The sequence below is a fragment of the Diabrotica virgifera genome, chromosome 8 (genome assembly GCF_917563875.1).
Source record: "Diabrotica virgifera virgifera chromosome 8, PGI_DIABVI_V3a".
NCBI lineage: Eukaryota > Metazoa > Arthropoda > Insecta > Coleoptera > Chrysomelidae > Diabrotica > Diabrotica virgifera.
This window is the reverse complement of record NC_065450.1, coordinates 167952615-167970287: the sequence shown is the minus strand read 5'-3', so window position 1 is coordinate 167970287 and position 17673 is coordinate 167952615. Positions and strand designations below refer to the sequence as shown.

The window sequence follows — 17673 nt, the reverse complement described above, 5'->3', positions numbered from 1 at the left end:
CAATAAAAAATGTCAAAGAACATGTGAAAGCAATCTCTTAGGGTTTTCTAATTAGGCGCATCAGAAAGTACGGAAAATTTCCTACAAAAAACGTTGTATACATTTTTTTCCATACTCAAATCTTAACCCTGTAAACGACATTGAAAAATGTGAAGAGTCTAAAACTTCGGTGCTTATAAGAATAGACGTAAATATGACACATTATGCTTAGAAGTATGTATTAGAAGGCTGCATTTGTCAGTGTGACACTTTGCGCTATACAAAGTAGTATCTGAAAGTACATGGTCTCTGAGTTTCTGTTTGCCACGTGTGTTGGAAATTAAAATTTATATTAACTATGGAGTGTTTTTGTGTCTATTTTTGAGTGTCAACAGTTTAAATTTTAAGTCGCCAAATCAAAAGTGAAACCATTCAACGGAACATTTTTGAGTAATTTTCGAACATTTTACAAAGTTAGTAAAATACTTGGTCATCAATTCAATGAGGTTCAGTTGCCAGATAATTGTGAAAGTTCTATTGAATATCATTCTTCATGCTATAATGCTTTGCTTGATTGAAAAAGGGTACCTAAATAAATTATTACTAAAATTGTATAACGTAATTTTTCTCAACTTTCTACAAATGAAATAATAATGTAATTAATATGTCACATGGCAAGAAATAATTTGCTGCCAAAATAAATCGATTAGTTTAAATTTGAAGTTACGATTGCAATTTATTATGAATTTATTGTCAAAAGTGACAGTTTTTCTGGAAATGTATTCATAGACATAAGGGTAGACAGGGAATACAGTGCAAAAAGTCGATAGGTGGTCTATCTATCTCTTTTAACCAAGCGATCCCGAGCATGTGGCAGACAAAGATAGCTAGACCACTCAATCCATAATATAATTTGCCTGATCTACTATAAATGTATTACAGTGAGGTATCTAAATGATGTTGACATAAATCGAAAGATATCGATTGTAATTGATTGCAGGTACTTTTGACATAGAATAATCACCCCTTATTGAAATTTCAAAAATTATTTTTTTAAATTGTCCGACTACAAAATCTACCCCTTATTTTTTTCCGACAACAGTCATTCTAGGTAAGGAATAATTTACTTAATTAAATTTCGTCTTTGTCGGAAAGCTATTTATCACCAGCATTTTTGTCTATATCTTACCTGTTTAGAATGTCCGACTACGAAAACTTCCCATTAATTTTGTCGGACAGAACTTCCAATTGCTTTTTTTAACCTTTCATTAAACTCTCATGCAAAAATCAGACTGCTATTCATCACCAACATAATTCCTGTGATGTGACATGTTCTACGTGTCGGACTCGTTAAAATGCCCAACATTTTTGTCGGACAAACATTTTCGCATATATTACATAACGTTGGCTATCGAATAAACTTAAAAACAACTTGCTATTTTTCACAATCATAAACTTGTCAGGACGACACGTTTATCATGCTCCACAGTTAAAACTTCCCCTGTTCCAGTGTTCCCGTGCATCAAAGTTTGTCCGACTAGACACCGTTAAGCTATTAACAAATTTTCAGCTTGCTATTAATCAACTTTTTTTTCTTACGCGGGATCCAGGTCTAATAGGTTAAAACAGTCATTTCTATCATTCCAGACACATTCTTTGCTTCACTCTCCCAAAATCTTTCTTTACTCCGGTTCCCGAACTCGTCTGGGTCTTCTTCGTTTGCTTCCACCTGGTTTCCATTCTATAATTTGTTTGGGAAGTTTGTTTTGTATCGGGCATTCTTTGTACAAGGCCAAACCAGATTAACTGTTTTATTTTAGTTCATCAGTTATTGTGTCCTACTTTCATAATGTTGCTGATTCGTATCAGAACTCCAGAAGTCTATTTCTCTTACTTTTTTTTACCTTTTTATATTATACTGCTATTATACCGAGAGTAACGAAAAGGTAGGTCATAAATTAAATCATATATTCTGGGACCAAAACTAGTTCGATTGAACGTAAGATAGTAGTTAGTACAAATTAATATGCACATAAAAAAGGTACAAAGTTGTTACAAAATGAAAATCAATTGTTTTTCAATAGGTATATCGAAAACTGTTTTGGCATTTTATATTGAAAATTTACATGTGGCTTTCTTATGATAGGGAGATCTTAAAAAAATAAAGTTTTATTCCCTTAATTCTCCGGTAGCCACGGCTCGTAAAGTTACATGAGTGGGCACACTGCGGTACCTAATGCCGCACATAATATATACAAAACGGTATTAGATGTTAAAAATATCAAAAATCTGTTAGAATAACAAAATTAAAGCGTTATTTTTAACATTTTATTGTATTACTTTAACATAATGTAACAACTCGGGCGCAAAATAAAAAAAACGAGTACCTAGTATGTCTTTCAATGTAATCTGAACAAAGAAAACGTTTACTACAATAATAAATTTCACGAACATCCCAAAAGTAAAATACCTAAATACAAAATAACTGAATTAGTCTTATAAACACACATTCACTGAATATAGAAAAAGAAAAAAATACAAACTATTCAGACAAGTAAAGTCGACTTTTTTTTATTGTTTAAGATTTTTGGTACCTCTAATAATTTTTACGTTATTTTGAAAAAAGCATGTTTTTCAAAATTAAATTTTTTAATAATTTTACTTTAAAACCAATTTTTTTCAAAAATAAGCACTTTGAATCGATGAAACTTACCGAGCATATAAACACAACATAAGGAAAGTCACTTGTGAAACGGTAACGATTAATTTTTATATAAGTTGCTAATTGGGGGGTGATTTTCCTGATTTTTTTTTGCCAAAACAAAAGGGAACAACTTTATTTTGAGCGTAACTTGCTTAGATTTGATGCTAGAATTTTTTTTATAAAAATGGAAATAAAGCTTTTTTATAAAACACTTTAAAAAAGTTTTAATGTGTTTTCCCCAAGAATGCCTCATTATTTGAATATTTCACATTGAATTATTCTATTTGCAATTTTTCGAATATGAACCTATTTTTCACTAGCACTCTGCTTTTGCTAGGTATAGAGACCTAATATATACACCGTTTTTTTTTTCACTTTTTTATAGGCTATAGTTTTGTTAAAAATTTTTTTTTTCGAAAAAATGCTTACGTTTTGAGTTATTTGCGAAAAACCGTCTAAAAACGTGGATATTTTGTTGAAAAATGAACATATTCACTTGCAAATAACTCGAAAAGTATTGATTTGGTGAAAAAACTCTATAAAACAAAAGTTGCTTAAAATTAGTCAGTTTATCCATTTCGGGACCTATCTTGGACATATATTTTTTCACCCACGAGATGGGGTGAAAGTCACCCCCAGGGCAAAAGCACACATCGGCACCATATCAATTTTTTTTCTTTGACATGTTAGCTATGCGTATGCCAAATTTCATGTCGAATCCAAGCGGTGCTTTTAAATTTACAGCAAAAACTGAAAGAATGTACTACATAAACGAACTATTTTTGGTTCCAGAATATGTGATTAATTTATGACCTACCTTGTTGTTACAGCCTGTATTTTTTTTCATATTATTTACGGCAAAGAAGATAGTGGTGGGAACTATTTAAATCATAGAATTCTTCTTCTTTACGTGCCATCTCCGCGACGAAGGTTGGCAATCATCATTGCTATTCTAACTTTTGACACTACAGCCCGAAAGAGTTCAGTTGAGCTGCATCAAAACCATTCTCTGAGATTTCTCAGTCGGGACATTTTTCTTCTACCTATGCTGCACCTTCCTTGAATCTTTCCCTGTATAGAATTCTTCGTATGTACTTAATAAAAAATATCGAATTCTTCGAAAAAACTAAATTCTGTATAACGTAAATAATAAAGATTACAAGTGAAGCCAATTGACGGATTTTATGAAAATGAGTTGGCATTGAAAAACAGTTGTGTTAATAAATAACATACATATTCATTGATAAGTACTGTTATATTGTATGAAGTGACCACAGAATAAGACTATAAGACAATAAGTACTAATCATTAGTACCGCGCTTCATAATTAAATTGTCATTTAAAGCCCATGGGCCGTTGGAGTAATTTTTAATTTTCCGCGCCATTCCAATAACGCGGACATTATGCTCTACTAGAGAAATGTAACTTTTAGTAGGTACTGGAAGTGTACCATCAACATGTCTTTGACCCGGAACAAATACCTTTACGTAAAATATAAATGATGTACAAATGACAGGCATTTACAATTAATTTTTCTGAAATTTTTACGGCGGTTACAAGTTACAATAATTGTGAATTAACTGCATAAAGTAACCGAAAATATTTTAAAACATGAAGTTTTCGATCCTAATAGCATTATTAATAATATTTAGAAAATATTAAAATATTACTAAAAGATTTTTAAATCGAAAACTTATTGGTCCATTTCCTTGGTAACACCTCCCAGGCTTCTAAAATTTGCAAGCCAAATGGATGCTGAAGCGAGGAAGACAAGAGGGAATTCAAAAAACTTACAATTCACGACCCCGTCTGTTCAGCTGGTAAATTCCAACAGAAAATGGACCTAGTTACTCGAAGGAGTAAAGACCAATATAAAAATAAAATAAAAATTTTATTTTTAATTCAGTTGCAATGCGAAGGCAAAACAATCTTATGACTTTTCAATTAGAATACGGAGCGCAGTCCAGTCCCTTGAATCGCGATTTTCGGCTCTTATTGGAGCCTCATCGGAAAGAACGTAGGCATGTTCTCCAATAGAGAACATCGAAAGACAAATTAAAATATTTTCAAAAATAAAATAAAATTTTTATTTTTAATTCAGTTGCAATGCGAAGGCAAAACAATCTTACTTTTCAATTAGAATACGGAGCGCAGTCCAGTCCCTTGAATCGCGATTTTCGGCTCTTATTGGAGCCTCATCGGAAAGAACGTAGGCATGTTCTCCAATGGAGAACATCGAAAGACAAATTAAAATATTTTCAAAAATAAAATAAAAATTTTATTTTTAATTCAGTTGCAATGCGAAGGCAAAACAATCTTATGACTTTTCAATTAGAATACGGAGCGCAGTCCAGTCCCTTGAATCGCGATTTTCGGCTCTTATTGGAGCCTCATCGGAAAGAACGTAGGCTTGTTCTCCATTGGAGAACATGTCTACGTTATTTCCGATAAATAACGTAGACATGTTCTCCAGTGGAGAACAAGCCTACGTTCTTTCCGATGAGGCTCCAATAAGAGCCGAAAATCGCGATTCAAGGGACTGGACTGCGCTCCGTATTCTAATTGAAAAGTCATAAGATTGTTTTGCCTTCGCATTGCAACTGAATTAAAAATAAAATTTTTATTTTATTTTTGAAAATATTTTAATTTGTCTTTCGATCTCTGGATAGAGTTTATATAGGCCAATAAAAAAACAACTGAGAATCTTATACAGGATTTTGAAGGTTCTAAAAGGTATATTAGAGATAGCTGATGACAAATCCTTGAAGTCGTACATATAATTTTGCTTTTTTTTAACAATCACTGAAAAAAATAATTTTTGCCTATCAAACATTATTTCTTATACACTTTAGACAAAATGGCCCAAATAAAAGTTGTAAGTCTTGAAAAGTTCTTTAATCTGCGAGCTAAATTTTATTGGCCAGTAATTTGTAAATAATGTTAATAATTTTTTGCATAACGACATATTATAATGTAATTACTTGAAATTTTTATGCCAATTGATGAGTTATGGAAGTGTGTTAAATCTCAGCTATGTCGACCAAATAGTTTGTAAGTTATACAGTTTGTTTATCCCGGAAGCATATTTACAGATGCTCCTATACGACGGCACCAGAGTACAAATTCATTATTAGCTAAATAAACAACATTATTAGAAATTACCGAAACAGGTCGATTTTTGATTTTAATTTATGATTTTTTGGCATATATTATATCATACTAGTGAAGTCATCCGTCTGGGAGTGATGACGTAATCGATGATTTTTTTAAATGAGAATAAGGCTCGTGTTTTAGCTCATTTGAAAAATCATTCAATTCTCTTATCAGTAATATAAGCATTAACCCTTAAACGCCCAACCTTTTTTAGGTTCCATGTACGCCCAAGGGTGGGTAAAAAATGTCCACCTCGAAAATAGCTAATATATTTATTGAGAGTTGTTGAAAATTGATTAAACTTAAGAATCTTATGCTTACTAAACAGAGCATCTTCTAAAATATTAATATAAACAATTTACAAACCTTACAACAAAATTACGATGTACATCAAAATTAACATACCAGTAAAAGCCAGTAATTCAGATTGTCGATTTTCTCCACCTTCTTCCTTTCAGCCTCCTCAATGGCGGATAATTATATCGATTATGTAATTAGACGTCGATAATTATATGAATTACGTTCCTACCCATGAGAAATTATATAGAAACCTTTAGTAACAAGCTTTACCAAGGGTGTACTTTTTGTGCCCATCCATATTTAACTTAAGATATTACTTTTATTTTCAAAAATATCGGTAGAACCAAATTAACATTCGATAAAGGGATGTATTTTTAACAATAAATAATTTTTGAAAAATTTTTGAACACGTAATAAATATGTTACAAGGGAATATGCATTAGGTGGACATTTTTTATCCACCCTTGGGCGTTTAAGGGTTAACATAATTATTTATACAGGGTGTCCGAACTTTTTTAAATTAAATTAATTGACACAAAAAGACGAATGTGCGTAATTTATTTAATTCAAAATAGGTAAGTTTTACTGCTGTCATAAAACATAAATAAAATGTTTATTTGACAAATAAACATTGCTTTTCGCTTAAATTAAATGTTCAAACGGTCAACAGGCAGTTGGGTGGCAGCTTAAACATGGAATTTAAGCAAAAAGTAATGTTTATTTGTGAAATAAATATTTTATATCTGTTTTCTAACACCAGTAAAATATATTTTGAATTAAATAAATTACGCACAATCTTCTTTTTATGTCAATTAATTTAATTTAAAAAAAATTTTTTGGTCACCCTTTATAAATAATTATGTTAATGTTTATATTACGGAATAATAGAGAATTGAATTTGTTTTTCAAATTAGCTATCACACGACCCCTATTCTCATTAAAAAAAATCATCAATTACATCATTACGTTCAGGTGGATGACGTCACTAGTATGATATATATACCAAAAAATCATAAATTAAAATCAAAAATCGACCTCTTTGGGTAATTTCTAATAATGTTACTTATTTAGCTGATAATGAATTTATGCGTTACTTTATGGACGCACTCTATACAAGTATGTAATTATATCTGTACTTATAAATAAATAGAAATAAAAAATATTTATTTGTTTTTTATTCATTGGCGTTTCTTTTATAATTGTTGTTTTATTTGTTTCTTGGGTTAGGGTCAAAAAACCCATAAGTAGGTATGTTCGGTTTATTGCAGTTTCGACAATTATTCTATTCCTGTTTTTCAAGCAATAAATTGAAATATACAATACTTACAATAATATTAATTGCAATAAAAACTTAGGCACCATAATTTAAATGTCTTATATTTTAATAGGTGCCTAAATCAATGAGGGTTTGTAGCGTAATAGTGTATATCAAAGGCTAACCGATTTCAGCACTCTGGTGCCGTAGTATAGCCGCTCTGTAAATATGCCTTCGGGAGAGCAATTATTTAAACAACTGTACTTGTACAAACAGTGACTCCAGAGGTATTTAATAGCAGAGGAATAGATTCTTCGAAGAACAGTATTTGACAATTAGTACAATACTGATTCTACTAGTAACCCACTTACACGACATGGCAAGTATACTAAAGTCCGGCTTTGGAATTTATTGTAATCGGGATATCGGTACTTCCTCTTAGACCATGTACCGACCTTTAAACAACCGAAGAATACCATTTCTTATATAGAATATACTCATTCCCCTCGGATTAGAATCATCCACATTCAGCTTTAGACCAGGGCGCATCTGTAAAAGTATTAGTACATTTGGACGTTGAGAGGTGACTCATATTTTTTTGCAGAAATAGCTTGAAAATAACTCACATAATAATATTTGAGTTATCCTTCCTCTCAAAAAGGTCCGGAACATTGTTTAAATAATCAAAATGTCGAATTTTTCGATTTTTTTCTTCGTTTTTTGATTATAACTTTAAAAGTATTCATTTCCGAGAAAAGTTGTACTGACATAAAAGTTGCGTAATTAAATTTTCTACAATATAGGATTAGCTAAAAATTTGAAAAACTGTCAACCTTGTTGCAAAATAGCAATAATTGCGAAAAAAAAAACCGTACAAAAACAAGTATTCGCATTTTACGTTTTTCAACCATTTACGCTACACTTAGGACCTTCATATTTCACCCAGAAAAACTTTATGATACAGTAAAACAATGCTGTAAATTTCATTAAGATCGGTTTAATAGATTTTGCAAAATAAATTTTGCAATCCAGCTTTCGCAAAAAAAATTCATTTTTTCAAAATGTTACAGGACTGAAAATAAAGCAGATAGCAAGTTGAAATTTTTTTTGCGTATAGAAGTGTACTGTACTTTTTATTTGCAATTTGCAAAATTAAAATCGAGTAACTACCACGGCGTCAGGATTTTTTTTTTAAATAAACATTAATTATTGGTGCTACGCGCAGGACAGTGGATAGTTGCTCTGATTGGGCATTCCAATGACCTTTCTTTGTTCATATATTTTAACTTAGAGAATAAAAGTTTATTATTTTTAATATTTTAATCTGCTTTATTTTCAGTCCTGCAACATTTTTAAAAAATGAATTTTTGTTGCGAAAGCTGGATTGCAAAATCTGTTAAACCGGTATTAATCAGATTTACAGTGTTGTTTTACTATATCATAAAGTTTTTCTGGGTAAAACATGAAGTTCCTAAGTGTAGCATAAATGGTTGAAAAACGTAAAATGCGAATACTTGTTTTTGTATGGTTTTTTTCGCAATTATTGCTATTTTGCAGCAAGGGTGACTATTTTTTAAACTTTTAACCAATTCTATATTATAGGAAATTTAATTACGCAACTTTTATGTCAGTACAACTTTTCTCAGAAGTGAATAGTTTTAAAGTTATAATCAAAAAATCGAATTTTTCCTTCATATTTTGACATTTTGATTATTTAAACAATGTTCCGGACCATTTTGAGTGGGAGGATAACTCAAATATTATTATTTGAGTTATTTTCAAGCAATTTCTGCAAAAAAATTTGAGTCACCTCTCGACGTCCATCTCAAAACAGATGCGCCCTGGACTACTTTGACTCCGGTAAGTTACCGCTCTGTCTATAAAGTGCTCTATCACCGATGCGGTCTTTTATTTTTCTTTTTATATTTTTTTATTGTGCGTTTGTTTTTGTTATGTATCTTTTAAATAGTAATATGGCAACGTTTGAAATATCCTTAGATCCATTCAAATACGTACCCATTAAAATATCTGTGAGCTTAACACGAATTTATTAATTACATCAATTAGATTAATGAAAAAGGTCGTTGGCCCGGGTCCTTCAACCTTGACTTATTTCGATTATAACCAATCAAAGTTATGGTATATTATAGTTGGTATGCTCGTTCACTTTTACATTATCAAATAATATATGAATAATAAAGGTTCTTATTGTAAATATTAAATATTTGTAATACTGGAACGTTTGATAAAACATTTAAGCTAATGTTTTCGTTTTTTACATGCTATTGAAACATTTCTGTTATAAATCATGTCTTTGTATATTTAAATAGAATAGTTCGAAATAGTTAAATGTCATTTTAATAGTTCCAATACTGGCATGAGAAACTACAACAAACGAGTTTTTTAGAACAAAGTACAGTCGCTTTGAAATATTTTGTTAATCGATATTTATTTACTTACTTTACATAGATAACAATGTTACAGGCAAAAAGCGATATTCTGCCGATGTGTGCTTTGCCCTGTGGGTGAGTTTCACCCCTTCTTGGGGGTAAAAAAATATACTTTCAAACTAAGGCCGGAAATAGATAAACTGGCTAATTCTAAGCAACTTTTGTTTTGTAGCGTTTTTTCCCTAAATTAATACTTTGCCGAGTTATTTGCCAGTGAGTATCTTCATTTTTCAACCAAAACTACGTTTTTAAACGGTTTTTCGCAAATAATTCGGTAAATATTTTATCGAAAAAAATATTCTTAGCAAAAATATAGCTTATAAAAAATTGAAAAAAATGTATATATGAAGTTTTTAGACCCAGTAGGAGCAGAGTTGTAGCTGACGAAAAAAAATTCCAAATCGAATATTTCATCGTGAAACCGCCAAAAAATGAAGCACTTTTGGGAAAACTCATTACAACTTTTTTAAAGTGTAAAAAAAGCTTTAATTGTGTATTTCAAAAAAGTTTCTAGCAACAAAACTAAGCAAGTTACGCCCAAAATAAAGTTGGTCATTTCTTTTTTGGGTAAAATATCTGAAAATCACCCCTAGTTAGCATCCTAAGTGAAATTAATCGTTACCGCTTCACAAGCTGCTTTACTCATGTAAATTGTTTATATGATCTGTAAGTTTCATCGGTTTAAAGTGCTTATTTTTGAAATGGCTTGTAGTCCAGGACGCATCTGTTTTGAGATGGACGTTGAGAGGTGACTCAAATTTTTTTGCAGAAATTGCTTGGAAATAAATAAAATAATAATATTTGAGTTATCCTCCCTCTCAAAAAGGTCCGGAACATTGTTTAAATAATCAAAATGTAAAAAAATGAAGGAAAAATTCGATGTTTTTCTTCGTTGTTTGATTATAACTTTAAAAGTGTTCATTTTCGAGAAAAGTTGTACTAACATAAACGTTGCGTAATTAAATTTACTACAATATAAAATTGGTTAAAAATTTAAAAAATAGTCATCCTAGTTGCAAAATAGCAATATTTGCGAAAAAACCATACAAAAACAAGTATTCGCATTTTACGTATTTCAACCATTTACGCTACACTTAGGACCTTCATATTTCACCCAGAAAAACTTTATGATACAGTAAAACAATGCTGTAAATTTCATTAAGATCGGTTCAATAGATTTTGCAAAATAAATTTTCCAATCCAGCTTTCGCAAAAAAATTCATTTTTTCAAAATGTTACAGGACTGAAAATAAAGCAGATAGCAAGTTGAAATTTTTTTTGCCTATAGAAGTGTATCGTACCTTTCATTTGAAATTTGCAAAATTAAAATCGATTAATTACCACGGCGTCAGAAAATTTTTTAAATAAACATTCATTTTTGGTGCTACGCGCAGGGCAGCGGTGTTCGATTCACACAAGTTGATTTCCACCAAAATTTCTTCCAATCTTTATCTAATATATTATTTTCTTACTCTATATTTTGTTGTATTTTAATATTTTAATTCCACAAAAATCAAACTAATTTTATTATTGTTTGTGAAATATTGTTTAAACAATTGCATATGTTTCAAAATAATAAACTTTTATTCTCTAAGTTATAATATATGAACAAAGAAAGTTTTTGCTAATAAAAGTGTTATTTCAAATGATAAAGTATGTGTTTTTATTTTGCAATAAACAAATTTATTTATTTATATCGAAATGTAATAAAAATTAAAATGTATCAATCATTATCAAAGGTCATTGGAATGCCCAATCAGAGCAAACTATCCGCTGTTCTGCGCGTAGCACCAATAATTAATGTTTAATTAAAAAAAAAATCCTGACGCCGTGGTGTTAATTGATTTTAATTTTGCAAAATTGCAAATGAAAGGTACAGTACACTTCTATACGCAAAAAAATTTCAACTTGATATCTGCTTTATTTTCAGTCCTGTAACATTTTGAAAAAATGAATTTTCTTTGCGAAAGCTGGATTGCAAAATTTATTTTGCAAAATCTATTGAACCGATCTTAATAAAATTTACGGTATTGTTTTACTGTATCATATAGTTTTTTCTGGGTGAAATATGAAGGTCCTAAATGTAGCATAAATGGTTGAAAAACGTAAAATGCGAATACTTATTTTTGTATGGTTTTTTCGCAAATATTGCTATTTTGCAACAAGGGTGTCTATTTTTTAAATTTTTAACCAATTCGATATTATAGGAAATTTAATTACGCAACTTTTATGTCAGTACAACTTTTCTCGAAAATGAATACTTTTAAAGTTATAATCAAAAAACGAAGAAAAAAATCGAATTTTTCCTTAATTTTTTGACATTTTGATTATTTAAACAATGTTCCGGGCCTTTTTGAGAGGGAGGATAACTCAAATATTATTATATGATTTATTTCCAAGCAATTTCTGCAAAAAAATTTGAGTCACCTCTCAACGTCCAAATGTACTAATATTTTTACAGATGCGCTCTGGTCTATTGAACGAGTCACTAGTCACGAGTGTATGCAAATTTTGAACTGCCATATCTTAACAAATTTTTGTCTTACAGAAAAACAAAATCCTACCCAAAAAATCCAGAAAAGCAAAACCTACATTTTGCTCCTCTTTGAGATTTTTGGTATCACTAATAATTTTAAGTTATTTAAAAAAAAACATTTTTTTTTCAAAAATAATTTAAAAAAAATTATTTTAAAATCAATTTTATAAAAAAATGAGCACTTTGAACCGATAAATCTTATCGGTTATTAAACTTATTATAATATTAATATTATCTCGGTTATTTATAGCGTCATTCGCCTTCCTCTTCCCAGTTTTCAGCTTCGTCGGTCATTCCATTGGCCAGGGTGAAGATCCTTTCCGACATTGCCTTCTGAATGCCACCTGGTTTCGGCCTTCCTCTCTTCCTTCTTTCCCTTATCGTCCATCTTAGAATTTGTTTCGGCAGTCTGTCGTCGTCCATTCTTTCTACATGACCATACCAGATCTGTTGTCTCCTTTGAATTTCGTCTATGATGGTTGACTTGACTCCCATTATATTTCTGATTTGCTCATTTTGTATTCTTTCAACCTTGATTTTCTAGCCGATCTTCTCCAGAAGTCCATTTCCAATGCAAGTAGTCGTCCTTCCAGGGATTTAGTTAGTTGCCATGTTTCGCATCCATAGAGCACTATACTTTTAAAGATGGAGTTAAAGATAAGATGTTTTCTTTGAGTAGATAGTTCTTTTGACCATAGCATCGGGTTTAGGCATCCAATCACCCTTTTTCCTTTCACGACCCTTTCCTCTTTTTTTTTTAAATACCAATAGAACTTACATGTCATAAACAATACATAAGTAAAGCAACTTGTGAAGCGGAATTTGGGTGATTTTTGCTTTTTAAAGCCGTTTGTAAACATGTTAAAAACGTTGTAATGAGTTTTCCCCAAAAAGTGCTTTGTTTTTTGGTTATTTCACGTTGAGATATTCTGTTTGTAATTTGACGGATATGAACTTATTTTTCATTAGATACAACTCTGCTTCAGAAGTCTGGAGACGTCATACTACACCATTTTTTTTGCTTTTTTGTAAGCTATATTTTTGCTAAGACTTTTTTTTTTTCAATAAAATACTTTTGGAGTTATTTGCGAAAAACCGTTTAAAAACGCGTTTTTTTATTGAAAAATGAACATATTCACTTGCAAATAACTAGAAAAGTATTAACTTAAAGAAAAAAACGCTATAGAACAAAAGTTGTTTGGAATTAGTCAGTTTATCCACTTCCCGACTGCACCCCCGAGAAGGGGTGGTATGTATTTATCTCCAGGGCAAAAACACACATCAGCCCAATATCACTTTTATTCTTTGACATGTTAGCTATGCTTGTGCCATTCAGATGTCGTCACTAGTATGATACTACTACTATACTAAAATCACAATAAAGATGTACTTGAAATAAACAAACCAAGACACTTAAATGTTACGAGGAGCACTCTCAAATCAAGATTTACAATGCACATACATAGATTACATGGGATTATACAATGCACATACATTGCAAATCCCAAATCATGATTTACAATGTATGTATATCCATTGTAAATCATGATTCGGGAGTGCTTTAACATTCAACGTATCTTGGTTTGTTTATATCAAGTGCATCTTTATTGTGATTTTAGTTTAGTATACTTGCTGATATCTAATAGTGAGATCCTCAATCATCTGGTCATAAATTCGACACCACAGATTATTTTTCAAAGCGAGAATATCAATTATAATCAATCACTGCGTGTCTGTTTATCGATAGGTGTATGGCTATCGAATATCACGATGTAAAAAAAGTACACCGACATGTTTAACACTTCATTTGTGATTCTTCAACCAAAGGACGAATTCGAATCTTTGGACCGAGTTCATGAACTTATTACATACGAGTATACGAGTATAGCGAGGTACGGTATGCGGCAAAATAAACAGTACTGAAATTCGTATGCCTCAAATTTGTATGTGTCATGTGCCGAAACGTATTGAGTGGTTTCTAAACGTTATTATAACGTTTGCCCATATCATGTTAATGTTAGATACTTCAGGATGGTTCTCAGTTTTACAGAAAAATTTTTTATAGTGGAGTACTATTTTGGGCCATACGGAAAAGGTCATGAAACTGGTCCAAGCTTAAAATCAACAATGGTTTTAGCAGGACGGGATAACCTGTCACACTGCCAGGGAGTCTCTTCGAATACTGTGCGATCATTTTTGAAGCTGCCACTTACTAGAACTAACGCCACCAGATGCGTACATATGGGGAATGCTGAAGGGGTCACCGTCTGCCACTGAGGTTCTTCGACCTCAGTGGCACCCTCAAAGGTTCTGAGGTTCTTCGACCAAGATGTTCTTCCCGGACCCGCTTTCCAAATATTTTTCCTTGCAGGGCTCCTTGTAGGAGGGCATATCTGGATTCATTTCGCATAATATGTCCAAAGTATTGTAACTTTCGAGATTTGATGATTGTCATTACCTCTAGGTTCTTCTTCATTCTTCTAATTTGTGACTCGGTCAGTCAGCGGGATTTTAAGTGAGGCCTATAGAATCAAAACCTGTTAGATCCATTTTTTGAAATTTTTCAGTAGACTAAAAAAACATTAAAAATGTAAATTTTCCAAAAAGTATCACTGAATACACTGAAAGTAGGTACTGAACTATTTTGATAGAAAATATACAAAATATACAAGAAACAGAAGTATTTTATTGTTCAAAAAACTATGGATATAGCAGGGTTTGATTATATGTTAACATTTCACTGGTATTTTAAAGAGGATTTAGGTTTTGAGCCGAAACCTTATACCTGTAGATTAATAGATACTTGAACTTTGAAACTGTGTAATAAAAGGGGAAACGAAAAAATTAGGATTTAGCAGGTTTTGATTTTGATGGGCTCAAGTATTCTCCGATATAGCCACATCTAAAACGCTTCCAATTTTATGCACATATCTTCCTTCAAGGCCCACGATCCGAGACCATAAAAACGACACATCATAACATTCTCATCTCCCATTCTCTTTATACCAAGAGAGAGGTTGTGGCTCTTGAAGAAGCTCTCCATCCGATTGAAGGTGGATCTAGCTTTATCGATGCCCTCTTATCTCTTGGTTGTTAATCCATTCTTCATTTATTATGGTGCCGAGGCAATTGTAGGGCTTCACCCTTTTTACAGGGGTTTGGTTGATGTAGAGCTGACTTTCTGACCTTCTACGTCTCAGAAAGACTATATCTAATTTTTTTTTTGCGTATGTGAATTTGATTGCTTTGGCCGAGCCAATTAGCCAGACATTTTGTTATTTTAAAAACAAACAATTTTTTTCAATGAGAGGAATTATTTCTGTATTTTTAACTCTAAATACATAACAAACTAACATATTAGGATGATTATCTAAATAATACACTGTTTTGGTTGTAAATATTTTTTTGTAAATATTTATTTTTTTTGTATTTTTTTATATTTTTAATTTCTTCTTTTTTAATGTTATTTTTTTTATTGTTTTTTTTTACTACGCTAAGACATAAACCCGATTCAACATCTCGGAGGTTTACATCTTCTTAGTTTTTTTTTTCTTTTTTTTTTTCTTTTTTTTTTCTTGTTGTTTTCTTTTTTCAATTATAATATACAGTAATTACTTAAATATACAGGGTTTAAAAAATAACAACAAAACAAACATGTTTGTTTTGTTTTAAGAAACATACTTTCTTTGTTTTAACAAAATTACTTAAATACAGGGTAAATTTTTTTGCTACAATTTATATTTACAGTTTTTGATATGCTTTTTCCCTTACTAAATAATCTTCTTAAACTCGGTCGAAGACCAAGGTTCAGCTTCCTTATCGGCGCGGCGCTCTGAAATCTATCCAGTCACCCTCGGATTGCAAACCCTTGAAAGGAATAACTTTCGAGATTTGATGGTGGTCACTACCTCTAGGTTCTTCTTCATTCATCTGAGAACCTCCTCTTTTGTGACTTAGTCAGTCCACGGGAGTTTAAGTATTTTTCGATATAACCACATCTCCAATGCTTCTAATTTTGTACACATATTATCTTCGTTTAGTCTACGATTCGAGACCCATAAAAAGGGCAGAGAAGACTAGCGTCGCAGCATTTTTAGTTTTATACCAATAGAGAGGTTGTGGTTGTGGCATTCTTCATTTATTATGGTGCCGAGGTAATTACAGTGCTTCACTCTTTCTACAGGGGTTTGGTTGACGAAGGGTTGACCTTCTGACCTTCATCTCTCCAGAAAACTATGCTTTTTCAATACTAAATAATTTTCTTAAACCTGATCGAAGACAAGGGTGCAGCTTCCTTATCGGCGTTCCGAAACGGATGTAGTCACCCTCGGATTGCAAATTCTATAAAACCATAATATCGATGAGTAAATATTGGATCTCAAAAGCATGTAGAATTACTAGTTCAGTTATAGTTATTGGATGTATTTGAAAATTCACAGAAACAACTCTACTAAAAAATATGGTCTTATAATTTATGCTCATCTATTGCTTCAATAAATCTTATTTATATTTGAAAGAATAAAATTAATTTATTATATAATAATTGTAAAAAAAAATAACTTGTATAATATTTACAGGCATCTCAAAGGTTAAACACAAATGTACCAAAGTTAAATCCCATATCGCCTGTCGATAGGGATACAAATTCAGGCCCGGAGGATATGAGAATATCCTCACCTTTAATAAAACAAGAACCTCCGCCTCATGAGTCCAGTCCACTTATCGATTCGTTTCATTCAATGTCAGAAGCACTGCAGACGGTGAGTACGAAATTTCTTATATTTTTTATTTTTGTCTAATAATAGTACGGGATCCGAATATAGGTCGACCTGCATCCATCTGCTTTCCTGATGAAACATTTTTCTATTAAATTTCATAAATATACAAATATTTCTAGCATGGGTTGCCTATCAAAATCTTGTCATAGCTATCCTTAAGGGGTATGCGTAGGGTTTGAAATCAACATTTTAAGCACAATTTTGTGATTTTTTTTAAAGTATGGTAGAACTATTTTATTTTTAAATTAAATCGGCATATTTAGTACGATTCATAGATTATTCAAGAAAAAAATTCAATAAAAAATATTAAGCCTATAAGCCAACGATCGCAAATTTTTAAAGACACCTCAAAAAACAATGAATTTTGCGGTGAACATCAGAACTTATCATTGAATCATGGCAAACAAAAAATTCAAAAATATTTTATTAGCTTATGAGTTTCTCGAGGGAAAGCTGTTGATTTTTTTTTAGTTTTATTGAATTTTGACTTTGATATCACTCAAAACTAAAAACAACGA

General features: G+C 31.3%; 1 protein-coding gene across 2 annotated transcripts in view; it reads left to right on the top strand.

Moving 5' to 3' along the window:
• Positions 1–17673, top strand: part of LOC114331254 (sex determination protein fruitless) — a 261981-nt gene that overhangs the window by 43752 nt on the left and 200556 nt on the right. For both annotated transcript variants that reach the window (XM_050657926.1, XM_028280756.2), the window contains exon 3: positions 16955–17137. In XM_050657926.1, the coding sequence (XP_050513883.1) occupies positions 16955–17137 (183 nt within the window). The remainder of the gene's footprint in view (positions 1–16954; positions 17138–17673) is intronic.